Here is a 27,843-nt window from a genome sequence, read left to right on the forward strand (position 1 = left end):
AATGAATATGAGGCATTGCCATAACCCACACCTCTCATTTTCCTATCATCTCCTTTTTGGGCTTGGTCACAAAACTCCATTGTTTCCATTTGAGTGAATGAAATGCCGATGCATGCCCTTGCTAGATGATCTTAAATGTAATTTAGCCCTGTAACACACCTCTTGTTCTCTTCTTCGACATTGTAATGTGCCCTGATCTCCTCTATAGAGAAGAGTGTGCCTTTGCAGGCTTACTTATTGAGTTTTACATTTCAGTCCAAGCAGATTTGTGAACTGAAATGCAATGTGTTTATTGGGGCCAAATGTGAATTTATACTGTGAAAAGAGATACCTTTGATTACCTTCAAATACAGGGATCTAAAGAAAAGTTGCATTTTTAATTAGAATATAAGAGGTCAAACATATGAGAATAATGGGAACCAAAAATAAATGATCCCTCCAGAAAAATATAATGTGTACAATTGTACAGAAAATCAAAAAGTCGCACTCCAAAATCTTTTCTTTTTACTAATTTATCTTCACTGATAACAGCAGGGGTAACAGTAACAAACGTTTCGGCCTTGCGGCCTTCGTCAGTGTTTCCGGGTGTTTAAGGCAAGCTACCTCAATTGATAACACCTTTAGCCTATCTACAGCGCCGCACAGGGTCACAAAGTGCTCCGACACATCGGGCCTCACAGGCCATGCTTGGTGTCTCCAATGTTCGCATGGCACAACATACAGTACATTGAGCCAGACAATAATAAAAGCATAGCAAAAATGTGTAGGTTACATTCAAATACATTCTCAAAGATACAATTGTACAGGCATCATTAAATACACTTGTAGGACAGCATTGTACATACCAGGCCCTCTGTGCCTGCTGAGAAATGAACTGTAACCCAGCGGGTGGGGGGAATGGGGGTGGGTGTGGGGCAGCCAGTCAGAATGAAAGACAGTTCAGACACAAAACAGCCTTAATGAAGAGGGATGGCCCTCCACTGCACAGACACAGTGGATTATTTCCAATATGCGGGCCATGGCCAGTTGACACTGTGCGTGCAGAGATTCTGGAATGGCCCTGGCACTCTGCCTTAAACTGGCAAAGACAGAGGCTTTGGCTGGGGCAAGACTGTGGGGACGTTGTGAGCTTGTGGTTTTTGTCCACGTGTGTGCGAGAATCCTCTCAGGTATGAAGTTTAGTTTTCATGCCTCCCTGCCAGGAGTGCTGCTGGCACCTGAGAGGTGCAGGCTCAGGCATGATCCAACAATCACCGCCATCATCCACCCACTCACAGAAAACACCTACGACATGTTAGTGCTGTGATAGTAACAGGTATATTTATAAAAAGAGGAAGGCCAAAGTGTAGGAACTCTATTAAGACTATTTTGTCTTATCTTAAAGGTTGTATCAGCGATTTCAGGCCCAAAAAAGGCCCGAACATAAATGAACACATTCATCTAATCTTTCCTAACGATCCGCTAGCTGCCTGCCCCATAAGCAGGCCGTCAAAAAAACGCGTCTCTGTAGGCAGCGTAGGCTCCGAGATCTGTACACAAAAAATTGCTACCAACAAGTGTTGCCAACCACTCAAAGGCAAAATAAAGTGTTCCAACCAATAACCGACGAGATGCACGTTTAGGAGAGTTTCAATTGCACAGGAGGGAGGGGGGAGGGAGTAGCGAGCTAGCTCTCTGTTTTGTTTGAACATCAACAAAAGTGACGTTACCCCGCCATTGCTGATACAACCTTTACAGTTTTTTTCAATTGTTCACACGCCATTTTGAAAACCGGGTTCTTTTTTTCAAAATATAATCACAATTATCCAAACACCACACTCAATTTGCCTAATTCCTAGATTGTTTGCAAAATGACACTTCAGTCAAAACATACATACTCCAGTCAAAACATATTTGTGAAAATGCTATTAGTTTTCATTTAACTAACACAGTCCTCAATGATCGACACTATTGCAGCCAGTTTCACACTGCTGTGATAAATAAAAAACACATTTTTAAAAAAACTAATGTTAGGAAATAGCATGTGCTAGATTTTTGGCCAGACATTGTTATGTAAGGGATCATTTAGATGACAAAAAAATTGTGACAAACCCACAACATTTTTCATGATTAGTTTGAGATATAGGGAGAATGTACACAAACAGGCCTACTATACAGTAAACTTACCAAGCACTGCACAACACTGATGCTGCAGACTGAATATTTGAAGTATTTACATTTCAATACTTACAGTATTTCTTACCATAATCAGTTACAGTAATCAACCAACAATGAAATCAAAGAAACAAATCTGTAGACAAATAAAAATTACTGCATGAAGTACATACACTTTGACTCTGAAGAAAAACTACTGTAAAAGCCGCTGCCTTTTATAGTACACCTGAGTGCTGCGTTTTCAAATTAGCACATGTGCTTCCACACCTGGTGGATGTGGTTATCCAATTCATTCATTAGTGTGGTCATTGGCAATCCGGGGCTTTGTAATGACAAGGAAGTAACCTCACAATCCTTATCTGGTGTGAAAATGTGAGTAGAGTTTTACAAATCACTGTGTGTGATGTTTTGCAAAAAGGGTGAAGCAGACATTGTGTGTAATGCTGTGCAAATCTGTGGAGGTGTTTTGCTCCTTGGATGAGAATTTTGCAAATTGTGGTAAAAAGTTTTTATTTTAGTGTGTAAACAATCGTAAAAAACTTTAATAGAGCTCTTTAAGGACAGGTTTAGATGTCAGAAAGAGCAACGACTGACCTTGTGGCTGTCTGTGGCTGTTCTGAGGTCAGTCCTGCACACTCCCATGGTTTGGAGCCCCTCCTGGACTCACACAGCTGGGACTGGTTAGAGATCAGTGGCCTCCTCTCATCCTCCTGCTCAGGTCCGCTCCAGAAGCACCCGGGACAGAAAGGAAGAAAGAGGGCAACGGAGGTGGAGAGACCTCTGGGCTCTCCCTGGGGAGCACTGTCTGTTTTTCCATACCTCTCTCTCTCACACACACACACACACACACACACACACACACACACACACACACACACACACAGTCACTCTCACTCACACACACACACATACACACACACACACACACACACACACACAGTCACTCTCACACACACACACACACACACACATACACACACACACACACGCACACAGTCTCTCTCTCTCACACACACACACACACACACACACACACACACACACACACACACACACACACAGTCACTCTCACTCACACACACACACACACACACACACACACACACACACACACACACAGTCACTCTCACACACACACACACACACACACACACACACACACACACACACACACACACACACACGCACACAGTCACTCTCACACACACACACACACACACACACACATACACACACAGTCACTCTCACACAATCTCTCTCTCTCTCGTTCAATTTTCAATTAAATTAAATTGAGCTTAATTGGCATGACAAAAATACAATTTGCATAAGCATTTCTTATTGCACAGGTATTTAGTAGTATATGTAAAAGAAAGAAAATAAAACATCATGCATCATACAGTACTGCAACGGCAGTCTGTGTGTGTGTGTGTGTGTGTGTGTGTGTGTGTGTGTGTGTGTGTGTGTGTGCGCGCTCGCGTAAGGGTGTGGATGGGAGTGCACGTAAGTGTATGTGTGGTTATGTATGCGTTGCTATGTGTGTGTGTGTGTGTGTGTGTGGCTATGTGTACATGTGTGTGTGTGTGTGTGTACGTGTGTGTGTGTATGTGTGTGTGTGTGTGTGTGTGTGTGTGTGTACGTGCGCACACATGTGTGTGTGTAAATGTTTGTGTGTGTGTGTAAATGTGTGTGTTTGATTTTTGTTTGTGCTTGTCTGATGAAGTGACTTCCTTTTTATATGGCTTAGATATCTTAATACGTATCTTGCTGCAACTCTTGCACTCTTTCCTCTTCTAATAGTGTTCTTAGACTTTTGTAGGTCTGGGTGCATTTGTCAAGGTTTTTGTCTGTCTGGTATTAGTGACTGTGATAGGTACTCTGCCATAGTGTACTCTCTGTTTAGGGCCAAATGATATTGAAGTTTATTTTGTCTTTTTGTTGTTTCAGTCCAATATAATAATTTTGGAATTTTGTTTTTCTGCATTTAGGCTGAATTGTTTGAGAAAAGGTGGCAATGTCCTGAGGCTGACTATTAGTTGTATTAGTTGTACTATTAGTATGTGTGAGTCTCAGGACTAGCTGGATGAGGGGGCTTCGCTTTTTAGGGCTTTAAAACAATAAGAGTTGGGGTCACTTGTTTTTAGATGTTTGAAGAATTTGAGGGCTCTTTTTTCTATTTTAAGACACACACACACACACACACACACACACACACACACACACACAACAGGTTTAGAAACGTTATGTGAAATGTTTAAACATGTGTTATCCTCCCTCAATAATTAATTATTAATAAGTCCTTAGTCAGTCATACTGTATATAGTCATATAACATAACTCTTTATAGTTCAGTGCTTCAGTGCGATTGAACTTGAGATAGCACTGTTCCCTTGACATGTCTGGATTTGTCTTCTCTCCTCTCACCTGCATTGCCTTGCAAGAGAAGCAGAGGGAAATCCTGATAGGAATCAGCAGAAGACCGTTGAGCTGAAAGTGTCTATCTGAGGCAGATAGAGTTGCACAAAATGCCTCTGGCCCAGCCTTCTTCCTCTCTTCCTCCACCCCCTTGCACCCCCATAGCCCATGCACATTAGCATGCTCCCATACCAGTGGCCATACACATACACACAAAGACACACATGCACACACATCCAAACACTCACACACACGCAGCAGACATCCAGTTGCAGTTCCGTTCCTACTCTCCACTGTATCTTCTCTTCAGCATGCACTGGCAACTGCTCTCTCTCTGGGTGACTGGGACACTGCTGACTTTAGGGCTTTGCTGGGGTGAGTACTACTGGCTGAAGATCTCTCTCTCTGCACACACACACACACACACACACACACACACACACACACACACACACACACACACTAACTCTCACTCACACTCACAATCCTTGTTCTTACATGTTGCCTCTAAGTTTTTTGAATAGGCAAAATATTTGATGATGTTCTCCACAATGCTGAAAGAGACAGGAGCTTATTCCAAAGCTCAGACTTACCACATACACACATAAACACAGACATGCGGGTTTTCCCATTGCAGTGTGAGTCATGGGTGACAATAGGTGCCTCGGGGTATGTATGGAAACAGAAGAAAAAAGAGTGCAAGAGACAGAGTAGATCTAGTTTCAGTCTGGACATAGCCATAGACAGTCCCACTGTGAGAGATAACAGAGTGCCAAGTATTGTCTGTAAGGTCTGATACCGTTTACACAAGAGATGGAGGAAAGAGGCCAAAAAGCCCAAGCAGGGGCTACAAATCCCTGGAGGATCTCATACAGCTGTCTGTTAGTAGATCTGCCAGTTTGTGGTGAATGCACCCCGGGCAACCGGACAGTATTGGTTTACAACTCTGGGAAATACGTTACTCCTCTTCATCTTATTTGTTTTTGTTTGCTTGTTTGTTTGTTTTCAGTGGTTTGCTTTTTTTAAGGACTCTTTAGTCAATGTCACTGTTGAGTCTGCATGGTGAGACAGCTAAAAAAGTGTGTGTGTGTGAGAGAGAGAGAGAGAGAGAGAGAGAGAGAGAGAGAGAGAGAGACAGAGAGAGAGACAGAGAGAGAGAAAGAGAACTGAGAAAGAGACAGGCTGTGGAAGGCTGTTGACAGTCAATTCAAAGCTGTCTGTGTTCAGTGACTAATGGGAATTTCTGGATGTGAAGGAGGAAGAGATGTATTAAGGAAGTGAAAACACTAACAATCACCATGTCTGCAAATCTGCGCTTTATCCCTGGCTGCATATGTCACAGGACCGAGAGGTAAAGGTTAGTCTTTAATGTAAAAATCAGTGACTGGGTGATAAGGCTAATCTGGGGAAATTACCATGCATCTGGCATTGCTCACATACCTCGGATGGCATGTGTCTGGAGTGGTCTCCATAGCACTGGATATATATCCAGGAGCACTGGGAATATCCCAGACACCTTGAAGAGAAAGCAGAGGATTACACCAACCCAAACTTGAACAAGAATCCTGCCAAATAAGGATAGTTTAATTATATGTTCCAACAAAATTATTTTAAAAATACATTATAGCTATTTAAACTGTCATAACATTGTCTTGTATATTTACTTTACATTAACTGCAAAATGTAGGCTTTACATTAACTGCAAAATGTAGGCTATTGCATCATAACAGTTGTCCATAACGCATGTGAGGTATGAAACAATGCAATCAATAATAATTATGATGTTATGATGATGAGGTGCCTACTATTATTGGTGAATTTGTTTCTTTTGATAAAAATTATTGATAGAGGAGTGGGTGCCTTTTGATCTTATCTAAGCACTTTATTAGGGTCAGGATGACCTTGCAGAGTGCTTAAAGGGAAGGGAGGGGATAATGCTTTCCCCATACGTCAGTCATGATGTGAATGCAAATTGACCTGATGATGTGTTAAGCTGCAAAAAATAACATGAGGATTCACTATCCTTTTCGTTATCTGCGGCATCATTTTAAACACTTCAGTCAACAATATCTGGCCAACAACTTTACCATTGATAATTGAGACACTGTCAGGTAATGGGAATATTGCCAACCGTTTCCAGATAAAGAGGATGGTGTCATTTGTTTTTGGTAGACGGGCAGTTTTTAACTTGCTTTTAAGGAAACTTTCAATTTCATTCCCTTGCTCATTCATGTGGTTTCCCATAAAAGAGGGCGGTCTCACCATTGTTTAACAGAGTAAGACACATTCGAAGACTTGTTCAGTTTTGCCTCTTTTTGCCTTTGGGCTATGGGGGCTGATGGAACAGCGGTTAAGTTTCTTAATATAATGACAGTTGAACAAAAGGGGGTGGTATTCAGATCTTGATTTGCACCTCAATTGCACCTTGAACACTTAAACATTCTTCGTTGCCAGTTTAGCCGTTTTCCTCAAGATGTATTGACATGAGGTGAGAGGGCAGTGACTGCACACAGGGCTGTTCCTACAAGTTCCAAAAAGACTTGTGTTTGCATAAGCTCTATGAGGAAAACACCTCAACAGTTGAGGTAACAATTCACTTCTTAATTTGTCCTCCCAATAGTGCATAAAAAGGGAATTTAAAGCATTATTAGAAACAACTATACTATTAATTGCACTATTGTCACACCGGGTTGATTGCATTGACTTTGAGCACAATAGACTTTCTAGTTGTGTAAAGTCTATTGTGCTTCTTCAAACAGACACAAAGCACAGAAGTACACTGCACCAAAGCCATAACTGCATTCATTCGTCTGTATCTGTATCTGATGGTCTTATGGCCTCAGTAGCAGAACATATACCATAATATATACCAGAACATATTCGTATTTCAGCAACTGGTTTGTGTATTTGTAATTTTTGGAGAAAGAGAGAGAGTTTCATTACACTCTCCTAATACGCTCAACCAAACTTCACTGGAATCTTTAGCTATCTATGCAGATATGCAGCTATCAGGAGTCAGATTTGCAAATTTTATATCCCGAAAAACATTAGATGTGTCCAGTCCCAGACTCCAGTGGTTGTAACCCAAAACTGTCTGGACAGCTCGGCTTCCCTCTCACAAGTTGTGGTAAATGCGCAGATCTGCACAAAAGCCCCCATGCCCTCCATTCATGGAATGATTGATAGGGCTGTGCCTGGCTGGAACCTGTCCCATTTTGTGCCCCTGGGCCTGGGCCTGGGCTCCTTCTCCTGGGAGAGAGATTCCTCATTTGGTGTCCGCATTGTTCTGGCCTGTAGAGGATGGCTCCACTGGTTTAAGGGGGTTCAGGAAACACCTAAGTATTAGTGAATTAATAGTCCACCCTGTAACACACACACACACACACACACACACACACACATTTACATATCGTAAAACTTAAAATAATAGCCCAGGCTTTTATTTTCCCAAATCGCCTAACTACACCGCCTAGTGGTTGAGACAGGTGCCTCACACAAAACTTTTTTTCTCTGCAAAGATGGGAATTATTATTAAATTATTCATTTCAAATAATTAAATCTGTGGTGGGGTCTGAGGGACCCACAAACAGAATTTCAATACATTTCCTACCATGCAAAAATATTATTAAAAATCACAAACAATTCATTAGTTAAGTCAGTCAATTAGGGTAGTCCAAACTTTTGACAGACATAGGCATGGATGGATTATGAACCCCTGGGCACAGATGCAAAACGCCTGATGCAAATACCATTTTTGGCTGGTTTCTGACAGAAATTACATTTTGTAGACATGTAGAAACACTAGGCCTACTACAGCCTTTAATTGGTGAATGGAGGTGCAAATTCCTTTCTTTGGTTATTGTCCATGATTCACATTAACTGTAGGCTATCACAGCCTGTGCATTGTAAAAAAAAATTCCTTATACTTCCTAAACTTGTGTGCCGTCGCCACATTTGATTCCTACGTTTTGCCTGCATGGATGCGCGATTGAGTGCGCCTCTAAATAACATGCAAGATGCAACAACCATTTCTAAGAGACCTATAAACAGGTTAATTTCTGACATTACTACTAGCATATGAATGCATTATTTATGCTGTAAGACATGTGAAAGAAATGAATGACACAATTGGATAACACAATACGACCAACGTTTACTGACTGATTCCAGACTTCGACACAATTGGATAACACTACAACTGTCATCTGTTTAGCTCGCCTCTGGCCCGCCTATATCAGATACACCGATGTGATTGGCTCCCCGCGATACAAGTGGCAAAAGTAACGTGCATCATTACTCATTGCCAGAGTGTCTCGCAGAGACAATTCAAATTGTGCTCTTGCGAGAACTCTGGAGTTTCCAGGGTAAGAATAGGCTACAATATGGAAAATGCTTCAAAGTTCCCTTTGAGTTTGATCAGCTCCAAAAATGAATGGGATTTCCTGGCCTGTGCTCTTGCCAACAAGTTTTGTGAGAATTGTACTGTAGTTTTTGCAATATTGTTGACAGCCCTACCTCATGGCAGTAGGGTGCAGTAAATGGAAGCTTTTGATAGCGCACGCCACTAACGAAAACGGAAAACCACCAGAACAAACCACTCAGGGGTAGGCTACTCTGGAACCATCACTAGGTCACTAATTTGTGCGTTATTTATATTTGATTGCATTTCAGATGGTGGTGCTTGTTGGATGGTGGCGTTTTTTTCTTTCTTTATTTTTCTATGTCTGGATATTGGAGGGGGGGGGGGGGGGCATTTGGTCATATCTGAATATTGGGAGGGGACGAATGTCTATGGTGACTATGGCCCTGGTGCGTAATCTGCACTATAGAACTGCCTTAAACAGACGATCTAGCGGGTTTTAGGAGATTAAATACAACCCGAAACTAAAAAACAGACCAGGCCTCTATTTGAGACCGGCCTTTATTTATCCAAACCTGTAGCCACACCAGGCATGTAAAAGAGACAGGCGTCTATCTGGGACTCGGCTTTTATTTTGATTTACACACACACACACACACACACACACACACACACACACACACACACACACAGTCACTCTCACACAATCTCTCTCTGCAGTTATGTTGATGTGCAAATGTGCTCTAGAATGGCACTAATAAACTGAGATTTTATCATTTTTAACATCTACAGGCAGGAGTGTTGGAAGAGAAGATTACTATGATTCAACAACAGCTGACTATGACTATGAAAACGCTACTTTTGAATACTACTATTACAGTATGTATAGCCTCATTGTCTTTCTTTGTCTATCTATATACATCTACACTTTCACTAAACTCAGTTACATGAAATTGTTTTTTTTTGTAGACAATGCAACTATCAACTATGATTTATATGAAATTCTTCAGAAGGGCGAAACATCAGACAAGGTACTTCTGTCCACTTTTTCACAACATTATGCAATTGCTGTTCACTAGTCATCATAAATTACAACTTTTGCAATTTAGTCTACAATGTCTCCTTTATCTCTAAAACAGACAATAAGGTACTTGTGAAAACATTGTCGTAGTCTTATGCAATTTCCATTCATTCAAGTCAACATAACTTAAGGCTATTATCAATACCCTTTTGAATAATGACATACAATAATTTTGAAGGAAATAAAAGGAGGCTATATAAAGTATAGCAATTTAGACTAAACAGTGTCTCCCTTATCTCTAAAACAGAACAAAATTTCACAGGAGAAGGAAGTGAGGTCAGCAAAAACAAACAAGGTACTTGTGAAAACCTTTCCATAGTCTTATGCAATTTACGTTCATTTAATCATCATAAACTAAGGATTTTCTCTATTATGTTTCAAATAATGACATTGCAGCGGCACATCTTTTCATTAATCAGCCAAATAAGACACATATAACTCCTCTGTTAGTTACTGTTCATTGGCTTCCTATAGCAGCCAGAATTAAATTCAGATCCCTTACTCTAGAGTTCAGAGTTAGAGTTTTCACCACCCTCTGCAGTGCTTTCCGGTCAGAGGCAGAGCAGTTGTCATATCATACTGTGACACAGTTGGTGAGGATGCTCTCGATGGTGCAGCGGTAGAAGTTCACCAGGATCTGAGGAGACAAGTGGACCTTCTTTATTGTCCGCAGGAAGGAGAGACACTGGTGAGCCTTCTTGATCAGAGTAGAGGTGTTGAGGGCCCAAGAGAGGTCCTCAGAGATATGGACACCCAGAAACTTGAAGCTGGTGACACGTTCCACCTCAGTCTCGTTGATGAGAATGGGGGTGTGTGTGCTAGCTTTAGACTTCCTGAAGTCCACAATGAGCTCTTTGGTCTTTGAGAGCCAGGTTGTTGTCAGTGGACCACGATGTTAGGTGCTCCCTGTAGGCCGTCTCATCGCTGTTGCTGATGAGACCAATCACCGTAGTGATGAGACCAATCACCATAGTGATAGTGTTCTATAGTGTTCATAGTGTTCTAATGGTCTAATTTGTCTTCCTCCTCCAGGCCTCAGGAATCACACTCCCAGCCCCCATCATCCTCCTGGTCCTCTCCATCCAACAACTCTTTCACCCACTTTAAACGGGACCATGTACACACTGGACACACACCAAGGTCAGTCCAAGCATTTAAGCCCAGCAAGGATTTACAGTGTGAGCTTGTCATCTCAGATGGGAAGCAGCTGGGCTGTTAGCCAAATGTGTATTTACATTCAAACCTATGGAGAGATTGCTGAGGAAAAGAGAGGCAAGAGACAGAGACTGTTTGTTTTTTCCCACTGCTGCTAATCAGGATGTGGCTTATAGTGAAAATTAGGAGGTTTTCCCATCCATAGTGGATATGCCATCTTATGCGAATGTATGTGTATTGTATATGAGCCATGGTATTGGAAGAAAATGGAAGCAGTGCTCCAAAAATAATCAGCTATACATCCAACATCCAGAATATTTTTCTTAACTTCTATTTAATATAGCAATATTTTGTAAGCTATCTTTAAAATAATAATAATAATAATAATAATAATAATAATAATAATAAATAAACAACTGATTATAAATAACCCAAAAACCTCCTCGCCTCTAAAATTAAAATGGGTCTGCCTCTGTGGGAATTTTTGTCTCATAAAATGTGTTTATATTTTACTTCCAGTTGTAATGAAGATGTCAAGAGGGATTGAACATAAAAGAAGTTCTAAATCACAGAGTTTGCCAGCACATCCTCAGTTATGAACATCACTTTGACACAGATTTCAGGTGTTGGGTCAAGGTCTGCAATAAGTAACTGTATTAATATTAAAAGCCATGAAACCAGCAATTTTATCAGTAAATGTTATCCAACCAAACATAATACACTTTGCACAGCGCTCTACACATTTAGTTTCAGAAGCACTTATTTTCCTGACTTATCTACAGACATGTTACTGGACCTGCTATACAGAATGTTACAGTTCACAAGACATTTTTTCTTGGTTGGTGTGGTGCTTGCTTAAAGACGTGTATCAGAGACTTACATCATCCCCTATAAGGACTTTGTTTACATGTTTATATTATCATATAGTTTAGACTTTTCATCAATAACTATTTTACCTTAACACTCCATGTAATTAAATTAAAAATGTTTGTGTTGCTTTTGTTGTTTTTACTATGTCAGAAAAAATAAACACATTTTACTGTCTGTTCACTTCTATTTGTGCTATGCCTTTTAAATTAGTACATAAATATATGAAGGACCTCATCCATGCAAAAGGACCATGCATACAAACAAACACCAAGACACACACACACACGAATGTACATGTGCATATAAATTCATATGGTACTTCTAAGGTTTGCCACACCGCACATCTTGATCAGCAGATCAGGCCCAGCTGGCTGATCCTAAAGAATAATACGCCCACATCTGTGTCCATCCCAGCGTTGTTTACCTTGGACCTCCTTCCCAAGCAACCAGGGCCCTCCTGGGGCCGTAGAGAACAGCAGGGTCCACTGGTAGTAAAGTCAACTCCTAGCAATTCTGGGCTAATTTAAAGCCATGCTTAGCTGCCAAACACCTAAGCATTATTAAACCGGTTTGACCTTTGACATTTTTTTTAATGACCTATGATGTGACCCAGGGAAGTTCAAAACATATTTTCCCTATAACTTTGTCCTAAACACATAGATCACCATGGGGCTGGTAGGAAAGCCCCGGGTGGTCTCCTGTCATCACTTCAGTCCATCATTCAACTTAATATTGTGACTGGTTAAGTATCTCTGTGAACCTCTGAAATACAGATGTCTGGATTTGTTATCCAGACAAACCTCACAGAGCAGGGAGCCAGAATTATAAATGTATAATCATTTATAATTATAAATTATTTATTAAATCTAAGAAACAAGAGACAATGCACTCTGATTTGATTTTACAATTGTAATAGGCTAGAGCAGAGTAATTAAAGCATAAAGTAGCCTATAGGATACTAGAGCTGTATTCTTTTACAGAGTAGTAGATCCAAAGCATTGAATATCAGTGTATAGTGTTGTAGATGTATCACACCATTTTGAATATGCTAAGTGGGTAGGCTAAAATAGATAGATAGATAAATAGATAGATATACTTTAATTATTTCACAGGGAAATTCAGTTGTTTCAGCAGCCTTAAGAACATACAGCAAGCACACATATAGTTCACATATATAAACAAAAAATTACTTTCACCCACAAGACATAGCATGTGGTAGCTGTCAAGGTACCATACACATCCAAGTACCAAAGTATAACTGCCTAATAAGACATAAATCAAGACAATTGCCTCCATATTAGATATAAAAGATTAAAAGATAAGTCGTCTCTCTCTACTCAAAGGAGAGTCGTTGTACAGTGCTATTGCTGTGGGTAAGAACGTTTTCTTATATCTGTCCTTACTGCAACTGAGTTGGCGAAACCGCCAACTAAAAACACTTTGTTGTTTTGCCAGTGTACTGTGTAGGGGATGTGATGCATTGTCCATTATGTATAACAATTTCTGCAACATCCTCCTTTCCACCACCAACTCTAGAGGCTGTAGAGTAGTCCCCAGCACAGAGCCTGCTTTCCTAATCAGCTTGTTCAGTCTGTTAGAGTCACTGGCCCTGATACTGCTACCCCAACAGATGACTGCAAAGAAAATTGCACTTGCTACCACAGACTGATAAAACATTTGTAACATCTTAGTGCACACATTAAAAGACTTAAGCTTCCTCAAGAAATAGAGCCTGCTTTGACCCTTCTTGTAGACAGCCTCAGTGTTATGCTTCCAGTCCAGTTTATTGTCTATTTGAACCCCCAGATACTTATAGTTCTCCACCACCTCCACCTCTTCCCCCAGGACGGTAATTGTGTTTAGCTTAGTCCTGTTCCTGCTAAAGTCCACCACCATCTCTTTGGTCTTGGCCACATTTAAGAGCAGGTGGTTGCTACCACACCACTCCACAAAGCGATCCACCGTCTGCCAGTACTTTGTTTCTACCCCCCCCCCCCGCCCCCCAACCCCCCCCCCCTTAACACACCCCACCAATGCAGAGTCATCTGAGAACTTCTGCAGATGGCAAGACAGAGTTGTATTGGAAGTCAGAGGTGTAGAGTGTGAAAAGGAAAGGGGATAGCACAGTCCCCTGAGGTGCTCCTGTACTACTGACCACCCGCTCAGACACACAGCCCCCCAGCCGAACAAGGAACAATGAACATGATTTTCACAGTGCCGCCTGCTCTATCCAGGTGAGAGTGGACTCTCTGGAGCAGGTAGATGATGGCATCCTCCACTCCCACCTTGGGACAGTAGGCAAACTGTAGGTAACTTAGTAGTATGAAGTAACTTAGTAAATGTCCTTGATTATTGCACTTAAGTATGATTTTCGAGTATCTGTACTTTATTTGAGTATTCCTATTGGAAACTTTACTCCACTACATTTGAAAGACAAATTCTTTTCACTCCACTAGATTTGAAATATGACCATGAAGTACTCATTTCTTTTAAGCACATTTGAAGCAATTATTTAAATGCAATAATGCAAGAATAGAACATATTGAAGTCAATTTGAACTTGGCAGTTTTAATGATAGTGACAGCAGATTCTTCATCAGAACAACCTCCATGATCACGGTGAAGTTGGAAGTCGAATCACCTGACACTCACATAGATCTTTACATCATTAAACTACTCATAATTAATTGAGTTATCCTATTTTTTATTCCGCAGTGAAAATGTTATAATTTGTGAACAGAGAATGAATGACTATTTAAAGTGCATTATTGCATCCATTTTAAAGCTATATGAAAATAGGCCTAGATAAAATGTTGAGGCTGGAATTAAGGAACAAAAAGGTCTGTTCAAGTCCTGGTGACCAACTAAAGGATCTACACCCTATCATTGACAAAAAAAACCCCATTATATTACAATACATTGAAAACAAAACAAAATGTTTTACTTTTGAATACTTAAGTAGGTGTTTTTAAAAGCAGGCTATACTCTGTACTGCAACTCAAGTAAAATGTTGACTTAGCAACTTTTACTATGTCAAGGTGTCTATGACAAGATTATACACCTTAAAAAAAAGATGACAAGCTGAGTAACACCTCGTTGTTTACAAAACTATCTACACAAAGTGGCGTTGTTTATCCCATGGCCCATGCGCTTGTCCTCAATGTAAATCGCATTCAACTAGTCAATGGAGTTACCCGAGGTCAAAGAAACTCCTTAATGAATACCTATGGTGCTGACTATGACGTCACACACAGGTGTATTAAACCCATCTAAAATAGGAAAAGATTAGATCTACACGGCCGGATTAGTTCCAGCAGGGTCTTCCCCATTGATTTTACGTAACGACAAATAAAGTAAAAACAGCACCTTCGATGTTTAGTGGGTCACGTAGCCCAGCCCGTTGAGAGATGTCAGGACAGAAGTCGGAGAATGTTGGTTGTATTTGTTTTTCGAGTGTTTAATAACACTGTTGACATCGCTGGTGAATTGCAAGCCTTTAGCCTACAACCCATTAGTTGAAAGCCTGTGCAGCTTGGAGATAAGTCATTAGGCTACATTTCACCAGGGTTCCTGATTAACAACCAACAGTAGGCTACAACTCAAGAGTCTCTATTTTCCATCCTAGGCCTACCCTTAATCCAATTAGATGACATAACTAGAAGAGGGATTAATAGTATAAAACGTAGCCTATCAAGTCTTTCGTGACGCAAAGGTGAGTTTGCCCTGCTTTTAAGACGGATGTCTGAGAGGCTAATCCTGACCATTGTGGCCACATCTAAACCTCAACTTCAGTTCAGTACCCTGGACAGCGTTTCTTGTCACTTATCGCCGAGGAACATTTGGGACCAGAAAACACCTTATGCATTATTGAACACCTGGATATGGCAAAGACGGCTTCAGTTTTACTGGGCTATTTGATCTTTATATACATTCTGTCACAATCGTCCCATGTGAATGCGACATGGGCGGAAGATTTACCTGAGAAACCGGTTGAGGAAAAAAGACAACTGGTAAGTTAGCCTACAACAAAAAACAAAAAAGTTTCAATTATTCATTGCTTTTTAATAAGTCTTTTGTCCTCCCAGTTCCACCTAGGCCTAGGCTAGCCTAGAATAGGCCTACTATAACACACAATCGCTTCCTCTTTCCTGCAGCTTGGTGTTCTTCAGAATGTTTTAGAGAAACTTCAGAACCCAAGAATGGGCATGTGGGAAAGGAAGCACAGCCGTCTTCCACAAGTGAGTTCATTATTCATTATAGCCTGGGCTACTGACATGAACTTGGCCGTCTTTAATAATCCACCACCTCTCTATGTTTAAGTAAGACTTGTGAATAGATGAAAGGGTTTGTTTCAACCAACACAATTAAACAAAGTACATCTACAAAGTGCTAAAAACTAGTAGGCTAGCCTAGTCTGTCCACGCCAACTTTTAAACTATTTACTCAGCACCAACATCGGTTAAACACTGACATCTAGTGGCAGAAGAACAAAAAACAATGGAAAGTAGGCTTCTTTCTCTACTCTCAGGATATGTTGAGATTGAGATATGAGTTTGAAAGCAATTTTATGAATAAAGCTTCCTTTCTTTATAACTTTTATTTTTTCCCCCTCCCAGTGCAACATTGGAGATTACTGCTATGTGAAAAAGGGACCGCGTTTTGGCCAACTATGTGACTGCCCCCGGGCTTCGAAGTGCAACCTCTTCTTCTTAAAATGTTTATGACCTGAATATTACATTGCTCAATATGTCTGTTTTCTATGATGACTGATTTCTACTTTAAACTGAACATTTTACTTCAAATCAATTTTTAATCACAATTGTTTTGTTTTTGTCAAATGTGAATATCAAATACTGATTTATGAACATAGTAAACATTAGTAAACATGTAAAGTATATATTTTTCAATAAAATGATTTATTATTGCCAAGAGCCAGGATTGTATCTTTCAAGCCTTAAACTAGCCTTAAACTATTTTATTATATTATCGCTATTTTATTATATTAACGTTAGCCTTAAACTATTTTCACTGTCAGTAGATTACTTACATGCTTTTGATGTCATATTTCTTATGTGAACCTAGTGTCACCCTAATTTTGAGAGGAAAATACTATGTTAGAAATAATGAAAGTTAACACAAAAAAAACTATACTATAAAAACTTTAAAGTTAAAAAAAAAACTATAAAGTTAAACACAGTAACAAATCAAAAGTATTTTTCTTTTTTACCTCTTCATAGGTTTTTGTAAACATTCAAAGACACAATAAGCAAGGTTATGGTACGTATCTTTAATTGTAGCAACATAGAGCTCTTTTACAATTTTGCAACTTTCAGTACAAACAGTATGTCAATATAAATACAAAAATGATTCTTCTCTTAAGGGTACTACTTCATAAAAACACTTCATGTCAGATTGGAGGATTCCATTTGTGAATTTTTAGAGATAAACCTTAAGTCGAGAGAACAGTCAGTAACAGAATCAATGTCTGGTTTCAAGTGAAATCTTTACTCTGTGGTCATGAGACCACATTTGGATGATTCAATAAGACATTTGCATGATTCAATAAGCCACAACCGAGATGAAAAAAAAAGAAAAACTCTCTTTTGGTCTCTTAACATCACATACAAATAAACCTTCTGTGAGGGTTGCACATTTCTGTACGCTCGTAAGACACTTAAGAGGACTCAATCTGTTTCCAAACCATCTCTGATGCTCTACGATCCAACACACGCTGGCGCTTCACAACCACCAGTGCAAAGAAAACCGTCAGGCTCATCATCACCGCCTCAAACCGCCAGAAGAGGCTGTCCTCCCTCACAGCAGAGTGACAACTGCACAAGTGGACAAAAACAAGAAATGAAAATATGGTACAAGCACTCAACTTTGAGTCTAGACCAGGGGTGCTTAAATTGGGTGGCCCACACTCTATTTCATGTCTTGCCCCACCTCATTAGTCCTAAGAGTATGTCAGCCGCTGGGAATTTCTGTCCCGATGGCTTTTTAATGTTTAGCTGCGGTTTGTGCTGTGGAGCTCGTGTCAGCAGAGATCAACAGGCCCATGACACGAGTGAGCAGCCAGGGGCCACAACGAAGCACCGTCTAAGGCAGTGGCATACTGACAAAAATATGATACATTTCAATTTAATGTAAAGGGACATAAAACAAAAGCTTATTTTTGGCTCGTGGTCCTTATAGGGAAGAATTTGGGCACTCCTGCTCTACACTCTCTGAGCCTGGTAGCAGAGGACAGCAGAGACAATAAACACACTCACTGGCCTAATACTGGCTATGACTACAGACTGTTACGGCCCTGCCGCTCTGTGTGTCTGTGCCTTATCAACCCCGCCCATTGGCACTGACGTCCCAGGGTGATTGTTTCCCTATCTGGTGCCCAGGTGTGCCTGATTGGGAGTGATACTTAAGGCCTGCCTAGTCTGTGCTTGAGGCGGCACTCCATCTCCCGGCTTGGTTTTGATTTTGTTTCTTTACCGTTTTCCCTGAGACTGACTAACACCACATTTCTGTTTATTCTACATCACACTGATTTGCACTACACTTTTTTTTTATCTTTATTCCTTAACCTTAGTCTCTGTTAACTTTATGTAATAAATTCCTTTATTGTTATTTCAAAACTGCATTTGATCTCCCCTTCAATGTATATCCTAAGGTCCTATGTACAGTACTAGTAGGTTTAGATTGCAAGTAGCCTAATCATGTTCAGTGGAGCACAACAAATGACACAAGCATTCAGTGTCCTACAAAGGCTTGCTTTCCTAACAATATCTCTAAACTTTGTTTCAATGTACTTCATGAGTTCATTGATATGCACATGTGTTTGCAAATTTGTTGACAGTGGATATGAATAATTAGCTTATTGTTCATGAGATGCTTACCTTTTTAAGTCAACCCTGTTGGACTTCATACAGATGACTTTTTCAGTGTAACCAGTGGGACGGCAGGCAGTCCGCCACTGTGAGGTGGAAATAACATTTTTCAGTCTTCAGGTTGCAGAAAATCTCCATGATATAGACACTGTGGAGATAGCCACTAGGGGAATGATGGGGGATGATTACTCACTGACTGAACAGCACTGCACGGAGCACATTCCACCAGGACCTCAAACTCCTCCATCTGCCAGCATGGGGTGACATCAGGAACCAGTTCTGCAGTGATGTCACATAGTGTAAAAAGTGACTTGTTTTCCTTTGTGAGTTGCACTTTTTAAATGTTGCATAATATTTTGCTGTGCCCTGAGTATCTAAGTGTGATTGAGTCTGATTATCCTACTTAAGACATCAAGTATTGTCCATGTCTAATACTGAACAAAAATGGGAGAGCCACAACCTGCAACCCTGTTAATCTAATTATTTTAGTTTTACAGTAAAAAAAATGTCTGATAATGTAAAAATCTAACCTGTATAGTTGTGTTGATCTAGTACAGCAGCACTTAATACTCTGTCAGAGCAACAGAGGAAAAGAAGTTAGAGATCATCCAACAGCAAACGCCATTAGAAAGTGGCAATGTGACACTGCATAAATTGATACGTAATTCTTTACACAAACAGAACCTACCTGTTTGACACAATAGCCAGGAGAGCTATGCAGACAGAAAGCTTTGTCCACACTGGAATGGGAACACCCATTTCTCTTATGTTTGCACCACACCCAAAGAGTATCTGACACTATCTAATGCAGAAAACAATATGAAATGAAATTTATGGTAGAATATACTGTTTATGGGCAGTGTAATCAGTGCAATTCTAGGTGAATGAGGGGGAAACTGTGTCTAAACTATGTACATCTGAAGTAAGGATTAAATTAGTAAAGAACAGACATCCATTCATTCATTCATCATTATCACATGATCAATCGGGTCAGAAGAACACAGGGTAGGCATAACATAATATTATTATAGGTCGCCATCTACTGGCAAAAGCCTAGGATAACAGCTGCCTGATACACTTACTTGTTCAGTACATCTAAACAAAGTCAATTATATTACTGACATTTCTGGGTGTGGGATGAAATCCTAAAGTTGACTTAGCAGAGCATCGACATTGCTGTAACATGAAATAGTATTCTAAAGATATCTCAAATATCTGATGGGCAACCGCGGAGAGTAGGCTAACTAGGTTGTGCATGCAGTGACAAGGCGACCGAAGTTTCGGGAAAGTTTACAAAACTTCACCTATATGGGCGACATTTTCTATTTATTGATGCTATCAGACAATGCAAGGATCGTAATTCACACAGGCAAACACATTAGCATGACTATCCCATGACAGGAAGACCGACCAACAAGCAGTGGTCTAAACGTCAATGTCAAGAATCTGAGAGGAGAAATCTTACCACTGTGAAATTAAGTTTTCTTTACTTCGTGAGAAGAACGAACTTGGCAGTTTTGTCATGGTTTATTTCATACATAGCCAACAAGGCTACTCAAGGATAGCACTGCCATTCATAATGGACGGCTGCGGCTGCTGCCTGTGTAATGACTTTTACCAAGCATAATAGTAGAGCGTTGCTTTGGGCACTATACTCTACTGCCCCTGGTGGAATGAGTCTGTGAAATCCAAGTTCTCAAAATTAGGAGTGTTTGTAGACTACTATTCTGCCTCAACAATGAATGTAGTGAAAAAACATTTCGTCTGGCTCACCATATTCTCTAGCTAAATATGGCAGATTGCCATCTCACTGATATTTTCCCATTGAATCAGATGGATTTCTAAGAAATATATTCCACAAGTCTACTCGAGGTCCTATAGAATTTTGACCTTGCAAGCCCAAAATATGAAGTGAATATGAGAACGTAAATAACCAGAGAACAATACAGGAGAAAGGTGAATAACCTGAGGAAAACATATTTTTACTTAGGGGACATACCACCTGAAAATGAACTTGTGACGCAGTAACTTTGCAAAACACTATGATAAAAAAAGAATGCTTTAAAAGAAAAGAATGCTTTATTTCATTTAAACGGTGTTTGCACAGTACAATTAATGTATGTCTACCATGCAGATCTACAAACTTTGAAGGTGAACTACTAGCAGTTTCCAGGATTGAACTGCAATGAGCCTGGCACATCCTGGCTGTTGCTTCCCTCTGTTTTTACTTAACACTGACAGGAGGGGTTTACTAAACGTTACTGGCTTATTAGCCTGGTAACTTTGGAATAACCGCTGATCTTTAAAATAACACTTTACTGCTTGTATTGCCCCTGAAGTGACATGCTGTTTTGAGATCAGTGGTAACTCCCCAAGCTACCTGGGTATACTCCTCTGGTTGTGCCAAACAACCAAACAGCTGCAGAGCTGTTGCTGTTTTTAATTTGCATTAAAAAGAAGGTAGTTCCATCAAAAATGTCCCTCAATTACAGGCCTCCTGAATTCTGATACAAATAAAGTTATGTATAACTTTAATACAGAATTAACTAAAATCACAATTCAAAAAAGCCACGTATCCTTGAAAAGGCATGGATTTACAGATATCTGCATCCTGCAGCACAACATTACAGAAAAAACAGAATTACATTGAGAAAACTGCAAGTATCCTCACCAATTTTGGAAGCCTGCAAGACTGACACATCTAAACTTTAAAGAAAAAATACAAACTTTTCTCTTTAACAGTATTATCTGAATACACCTCTTTGAATTGCTTCATAAAGAGAAGCAAAATCACAACAATGCCAAACATGGATGCCCTAGCCGAATCAAGAAAGCTGGGCTTATGATTTTTTCTCTAGAGAAAAAAAATATCCCTTGAAGACATCACTTGAAGTAGAAACACAGGTACCGCCCAGGGGCGTGTTTCCCAAAACCATAGTTGCTAACTAAGTTAGCAACTTTGTTGGTTGCAATGCAATTTCCCATTGCCAACCAGCTAACAGGTTAGCAACTATGGTTTTGGGAAACGCACCCCAGATCATCTGGAGAAGGAGGTGTTAATAATGATCCATAAATTAAAGATAAACAATAAATAATGAAAGCATGACTGCTGGTCACATTTCATCTGCATGCGCTGGTTTAGTTGGATCAATGTTTGCATTTCCTGGTATGGCTGATTGCATCATCCCCAGGTCCACTTGGTCAGTTCTCTTTGCCTCAGCCAGACTTGAGTTGTTATTAAGCTGGCTCCCTTCTAAGGTCAACTCCACACTATCATCTATATCAGGAGTCTCTGGTGATTGCTGTGGCCTTGACAGAGTCAGATCTGGTGGGTCAGACTGACTGAGGTCGGGGGGAGACGGCACATCGTCTGGGGAGGCCACCGTGTTGTCAGAGTCCTCGGAGATTTGCAAGGACGAGGCAGGATCATTGAGAATGCTTCTGGAGATGACTGCATAAAAACAAAGAGGCACATTTTACCCTTTTATCAGAGAATGGACAGAATAATCATGTGGATGATATGGGTACTGTTACCGTGCACCATGTAAGCAGTGCAGACCTGGAAGCAATCCTGTCTACCCATCAGATGCATTCAGCACGAACCATCTAATCTAGCAGGAAATAAATTTGGAAAAGCCCACACCTCCAATAGGAGCGTAGCCCTCTTCTACTGCAGACGAGCCCCTACTGAAAGGGCTATAACTCGGAAAGATGATTAGAACTAAGGAGAAAATGAAAATCTGCAGAAAAAGACAAACAAAAAAAGAAGGTACACTCTATTATTGCACTTCTGATAATGTGACTATGTGAAAAAGGCTATTTTCACATATTGTGTTTGTCTACATTACTATACTCTACATCAAATATTTTATACATAGAATTAGTTTCATATTAGATAATGTACACAAAATATTGCACACAAGCTAAGTAAAATCTGCACCTAAATGTGAAGTAGATGATACAAGATTGAAGATATTGATAGACCAAGATCTACTTTGCCTTACCATGATGCATGTGCTGGTTTGAGCTGCCTTAGTGGCAGTCTGTTTGATCAGACTCTGAAGCTTCCGCAGCTGAGCCAGAAGGGATCTGAGCGAGCGTGCGCGCGCACACACACACACACACACACACACACACACACACACACTTTTATATTGCATACTTCATAAGTTCATGAAACACACCCCTTTCCACCACTACAGTTTGAGAAATAAGCAATCTAATCAAAACATCGTTGGAGAAACCCTTTCTGCATCACTATGAATGCATGAAGGAATCCTTTGCCTTTCAGTTGGTTACACATTTTCAGTCATGATGAACCAATTCTAACCATTTTTATGAATGGTTCTGTTTAGATAACACTATAAACCTTGAACCATAAGCTTTTGAAAGATCCCATTATCTTTTTCTATACTATTCTATAAGTGTACGATCATGCAGCTGTGTTCAATTGGCACATGGGCCACACAGACACACACACACACACACACACACACACACACGGCTAATGGCTGAGACACTCACATGTTGTGTTTCTCCAGCTGATCCACAGTCCTCTGTAACTCCTTGTTCTGGGCTGAGCAAGCAGCGACTCTGAGAGACACACACACACACACACACACAAATACAAATGTCTCGCTTCAGAAAATGCTTAACTCGAGTTAGAGCATAATACAATATGATATTATGAGTAAAAAATGCATAAATGTAATTAATGAAGATCAGTTAAGAAAAGATAATTACCTGCCTTCAAGCCCATCAATATACTCTTTCTTCCTGCGCCGGCTGTCTTGAGCTGACTGTTTGTTACGGATTTTACGTCTAACTTTTTTCAGAATCCTCTCCTCAGTCTGTAACACACATTTGAGAGGGTACATGCTATTTAAATGGATGGTAAATACAGGCATGTGTAGATATTATAAAATACTGAGTAGTCATTTTGCTACTTTAGGCTTCCTACACAAACCTTAGTGAGAGGGAGATTGTTAGGTAGGGAGATCCCCTCTTGTTTCAGAAGCTTCTCCTCTTCTTCAGTGAGCTGCAGGTCTGGATAATCCTGACCAATAGGTAACAGTACAAGCTTTAGTACAAGAGCATTTGCAGAGTTTAAGATTATATTTACTTTGCAGACAAAGTGACTTACAATAATATTACATTAGCATTAAATTAACAGTTTAAAGTAACATCAAGTATTTCTTAAAAAGAATAATAATAGACTAAAGAAATCACAATAGTGATGCCAATAATAATAGCAAGTCGAAATAACAATAAACATTTACAAATCAACTCAATAAATGAGCTTCTAAACGCTTCCTGAAAATCTCTAAATCTATTGCTAAAACAGCGAACAGTTTTAGTGGAACAGATTATAATGGATATTGTTTTACACTCACCAGTGAAGCTTCTGAGAGGCTGGCTTCACTGGAAGCACAAGTTGAGGGGTGAATAGTCTCCACCTTCCCCCCAGCAACAAGAGGCAACTCGTTCACAATACAAGAGTCTGAGAGTAGCATCTGAGAGCTCCATTCGTCTTTTAAGAGTGAGGATATCAAAAGGAAAAGGGGAAATGTTAACAAGGACATTGTCAAATACATATGAGGTGACATATTGATAAAAAAAAACATTCTAAGACCCATGAGTGATAAATGTATCACTTTTGAGACACATGGATGAGAGACTAAAGGAAATTTGACAAGTACATTGTATTTGGTCTAACTAACCAAGCTGTATGGATATCACATCCACATTGTGATGCTCTGGTTCAGTCTTAATGCCGCCTATGGCACTGATGTCATAGACCACCTGATAGACCGTGGGAACAGACGTGTCCTGGGAAGCCTCTATTGTTCCCAAGGGACTGTCAGACTGCGGATCTGCAGACATGCCACTGTCACTCTCTGACAGGGACTCGTGGAGGAGTCCAGAGGTGTACATGTCATTTGGATTAATGGCATGGAGAACATCCTCTGTCTCACTGTCATTAAGAACCTGTTGGCATAAGAGAGGGGAAAGAAACTTTTTGAAATGCATTATTCTGAACCACCAATTACCTCACGACAGTGCCGTATCACCCCCTAGCAGCTTTTGAAAATATGGAAAAGGCCATTTCTAATGTTGGAAATGTTATACTGAAATTAAACGTTATACTGAAACTGAATAGCCACACATACACTTTGTGAGGACCACAGAGCATGGCTGCCAGAGAGAGTGCTGTTGTGAAGATCTTCCGCCATCACAGCATCTTCCTCCTTGATCCTGAAAAACACCTCTCCATTTTCAGCATCCATGTCCTGAGGAAATAATCACAAAGTGGCCGGTTTTTACTGTAAATCTTTATCAAGGTTGCTAAACTCCAACAAACTAACAATCAGTCAATCAACTAATTCATCAATTAATACGATAATCAAAAACTCAAATCCAGCCCAGAAGTGTAAGGAGATTGGAGAGGAAGAAAAGTGTAACATTTGTTCAAGGTGTGTTGCATGAGGGAGGAACTCATTCACTGGATTCTAGGAGGATATCAGCATCCTGGTAGCTGGCAGCATGGGACAATAGCTTTTCAACTTTGTACAAAGTAAATATTTTAAGCAACAGATTGTCCATTGAACAGTAACATTATCTCATGGATAACGTTGTCTATGTCCACATTAATAACATATTACAGGCCAATGTTCTTCAAAGCACACATTTTAATCTGACGAGAACCAGAATTTGCAACTTCAAGAAATAGTTAGGCTACTGATATTGTTGTTGTACATCATATGTGATTTTTGGCTCCATACTGACCAAACAGAGTGAAACAACTATATGAAAGACCAACAGCTTTAATGAAATAACACCGTATTTCCAAATGTCGATCGAGCCAAGACAACCCCGAATGAATACATACTACAGTGACATGTCGTCCTTGCATATCCTCGCAGTCTCTGGTGAGCAGACATTCCATCACGATAGGTAGCAACAAGTCGTTTCAAATAAAGTAGGCTAACGTGAAAAAATAAGGCTGTCCATGATAGTTTCAAAACCCTAAAATCCTCGTCGGAGTAGCTGAAAATCGATGAAATGAGAAACATTTAGCAGCGGCGTCTTGTGTGTAGGAGGAGTCAGACTTTGTCAAACAGGAAAACCAGGAGTAGGGCATATACAAGCCTGCCTGGCATGATCAACTTACTTTTGTCGATGGTATCGGCGAGAATCGATTATTCTAACGCACGTAGCAGCTCATGGATGTATTCATTACGTTTAGCCTGTTTCACGTTGAGACGTCCAAATGAGAAACCTTATGGCACCAAAGCGGGGCGTTCCTCCTAAAATGTTTGGAAGAAGTTAAAAGAATAGGCTACGAGACAGCCTGGTACAACGAGTCTATGTATACTAAACTGCTATAAGTCCTATCTCAGTGGGTTTCCTGATAAAATATTATTTTCAGCTGAAGTATAGCTGACCCAGGGACACTTACGGTCGGTGGATCCGGGATCTATCAACACTGCCACCTATGCATTTTGTCGATTTCTCATTGGTGGATGCAGTCTCATCTAACCAATGAGAATCTGGAGGATGAGTCTCAAAAATCATTCAGTAGGCCTATCCACATTCAGACATTTCTTCGGCAGAAGCAATCCACAGGTGTTTGAGAGAGGAGAACGTAGGCTAAATTACTGGTGTTGGGCCATTTGAGTAATATATATATATATATATATATATATATAAATGAATCAACAAACTAGTCATACAGCATAATGACGTATGTACTAATTTTAGTGTACATTTTAATTAGAGTTAGAGTTTGAAATGTGACACCTCCAGTTCTGTTGTGTGAAGGCAGCCTAGTCTGCTGGACCATGCAGGGGCGTACGGGCTGGCCTGGGCTATAGGGCAGCATAGGCTATGCTTAACCATGGCTAAACATTTTCTCACAAAATTAGGTCAATTCACATGTAGCCTAAGTCTATATGCATTATTATGTTATCTTACATTTTTCTATAAGAGGGAACATTAAATCATCTCTGAAAGGATTCCACTGCACTGGCCTACATCCTGGAGAAGAGAGGAGCCATCTGTGACCCCCTATATTCACCCTGTGCACACACATGACATAGGCCTACTGTGTAAAACAGACCTTTGTTGGTGTTGTCTGCATGCCATCCAGTCTGATTAGCACAATACAGCATAGCTAATTAGAATAACTCATTAGATTAGATTCAACTTTATTGTCATTGTGCAGAGTACAAGTACAAAGCCAACGAAATGCAGTTTGCATCTAACCAGAAGTGCAAAAAAAGTGCAATGTGATATACAAAGTATAAACAGGTGATGCATAGACAGGACAAGAAATATAGTGCAGTGTAGACAGTGTGGGCTGGTGATGTCCTGTGGACGCCTCAACAGGTACAGGCAAAGAGTCATCGGCCGGTGTGTGTGTGTGTGTGTCTTCTGAAGGCCTAAACAGAGCCCAGCCAAAAACTCCAATTAAATGTTGATCAACTTTGAGGGACAGCTATGACCATGCAATATCATCCAGACCAAACGTGACGATTTTGCTATGTACTATTTCTATTTATGTACCAGCATGCAAAATTTGAGCTTCCTACATGGTTTAGTTCTTAGCCCCCCCCCCATAATTTTACAGTGTGTCTCCTGGGTAACATAGGTAGACCTGGTAATGTTTTCAGAATTTTTGGAGACCTAAGTGCGTGGGCCCTGGTTGAATTGACTGACGGTTCTGAAAAGGCAGATGGTTTGCTTCTGATTCCACATATTTCAACTTTTAAGTTTTGTTCTCGGCAGGGACCCAGAGGCAGCATGTTTTATGAACGAAGAATTTGTCAGTACAACACCCATGAGGGAAGGTGCCTGCTTGATAACGTGAAATGCTCTTGAAGGCTATTCTGTTGATGATGTTTTGTCCACAAAGGTTGATTTGTTAGTG

General features: G+C 40.3%; 2 protein-coding genes and 2 long non-coding RNA genes across 8 annotated transcripts; 2 read left to right on the top strand and 2 right to left on the bottom strand.

Annotated features, from left to right (window-relative positions):
* The first annotated feature begins 4,738 nt into the window (after positions 1 to 4,738).
* Positions 4,739 to 12,205, top strand: LOC121721407. 2 transcript variants are annotated; one of them, XR_006034819.1, is made up of 6 exons: positions 4,740 to 4,940; positions 9,718 to 9,804; positions 9,895 to 9,956; positions 10,254 to 10,301; positions 11,039 to 11,146; positions 11,681 to 12,205. It is a non-coding gene; the product is annotated as an uncharacterized LOC121721407 (long non-coding RNA). The 2 variants fall into 2 exon arrangements; XR_006034820.1 differs by lacking the exon at positions 10,254 to 10,301 and having other exon boundaries at positions 4,739 to 4,940.
* A 3,120-nt stretch (positions 12,206 to 15,325) lies between these two features.
* Positions 15,326 to 16,824, top strand: LOC121720893. The gene is made up of 3 exons (XR_006034654.1): positions 15,326 to 16,040; positions 16,185 to 16,268; positions 16,647 to 16,824. It is a non-coding gene; the product is annotated as an uncharacterized LOC121720893 (long non-coding RNA).
* A 473-nt stretch (positions 16,825 to 17,297) lies between these two features.
* LOC121720665 (protein JTB-like) lies at positions 17,298 to 20,538 on the bottom strand. 2 transcript variants are annotated; one of them, XM_042107008.1, is made up of 6 exons: positions 20,380 to 20,538; positions 19,603 to 19,716; positions 19,445 to 19,485; positions 19,108 to 19,193; positions 18,924 to 19,000; positions 17,298 to 17,861 (listed from the first exon to the last, which is right to left on the bottom strand). In XM_042107008.1, the coding sequence occupies exons 2-6, from the start codon at positions 19,671 to 19,673 to the stop codon at positions 17,705 to 17,707; spliced, it is 432 nt and encodes a 143-aa protein (XP_041962942.1). In that variant the 5' UTR covers positions 19,674 to 19,716; positions 20,380 to 20,538; the 3' UTR covers positions 17,298 to 17,704. The 2 variants fall into 2 exon arrangements, with proteins under 2 accessions (XP_041962942.1, XP_041962941.1); XM_042107007.1 differs by having other exon boundaries at positions 19,108 to 19,220.
* A 436-nt stretch (positions 20,539 to 20,974) lies between these two features.
* Positions 20,975 to 26,433, bottom strand: creb3l4 (cAMP responsive element binding protein 3-like 4). Of its 3 annotated transcripts, XM_042107955.1 has the most exons (11): positions 26,374 to 26,433; positions 26,086 to 26,221; positions 25,085 to 25,204; positions 24,635 to 24,902; positions 24,308 to 24,444; positions 23,881 to 23,970; positions 23,658 to 23,764; positions 23,439 to 23,507; positions 22,919 to 23,003; positions 22,558 to 22,654; positions 20,975 to 22,365 (listed from the first exon to the last, which is right to left on the bottom strand). In XM_042107955.1, exons 3-11 carry the CDS (start codon positions 25,199 to 25,201, stop codon positions 22,028 to 22,030), a joined length of 1,308 nt encoding a protein of 435 aa, XP_041963889.1. In that variant the 5' UTR covers positions 25,202 to 25,204; positions 26,086 to 26,221; positions 26,374 to 26,433; the 3' UTR covers positions 20,975 to 22,027. The 3 variants fall into 3 exon arrangements, with proteins under 3 accessions (XP_041963889.1, XP_041963888.1, XP_041963887.1); XM_042107954.1 differs by lacking the exon at positions 26,374 to 26,433 and having other exon boundaries at positions 26,086 to 26,367; XM_042107953.1 differs by lacking the exons at positions 26,086 to 26,221; positions 26,374 to 26,433 and adding an exon at positions 25,804 to 26,025.
* Between the last annotated feature and the right edge of the window lie 1,410 nt (positions 26,434 to 27,843).

The sequence above is a fragment of the Alosa sapidissima genome, chromosome 10 (genome assembly GCF_018492685.1).
Source record: "Alosa sapidissima isolate fAloSap1 chromosome 10, fAloSap1.pri, whole genome shotgun sequence".
In the NCBI taxonomy this organism is placed as follows: Eukaryota; Metazoa; Chordata; class Actinopteri; order Clupeiformes; family Clupeidae; genus Alosa; species Alosa sapidissima.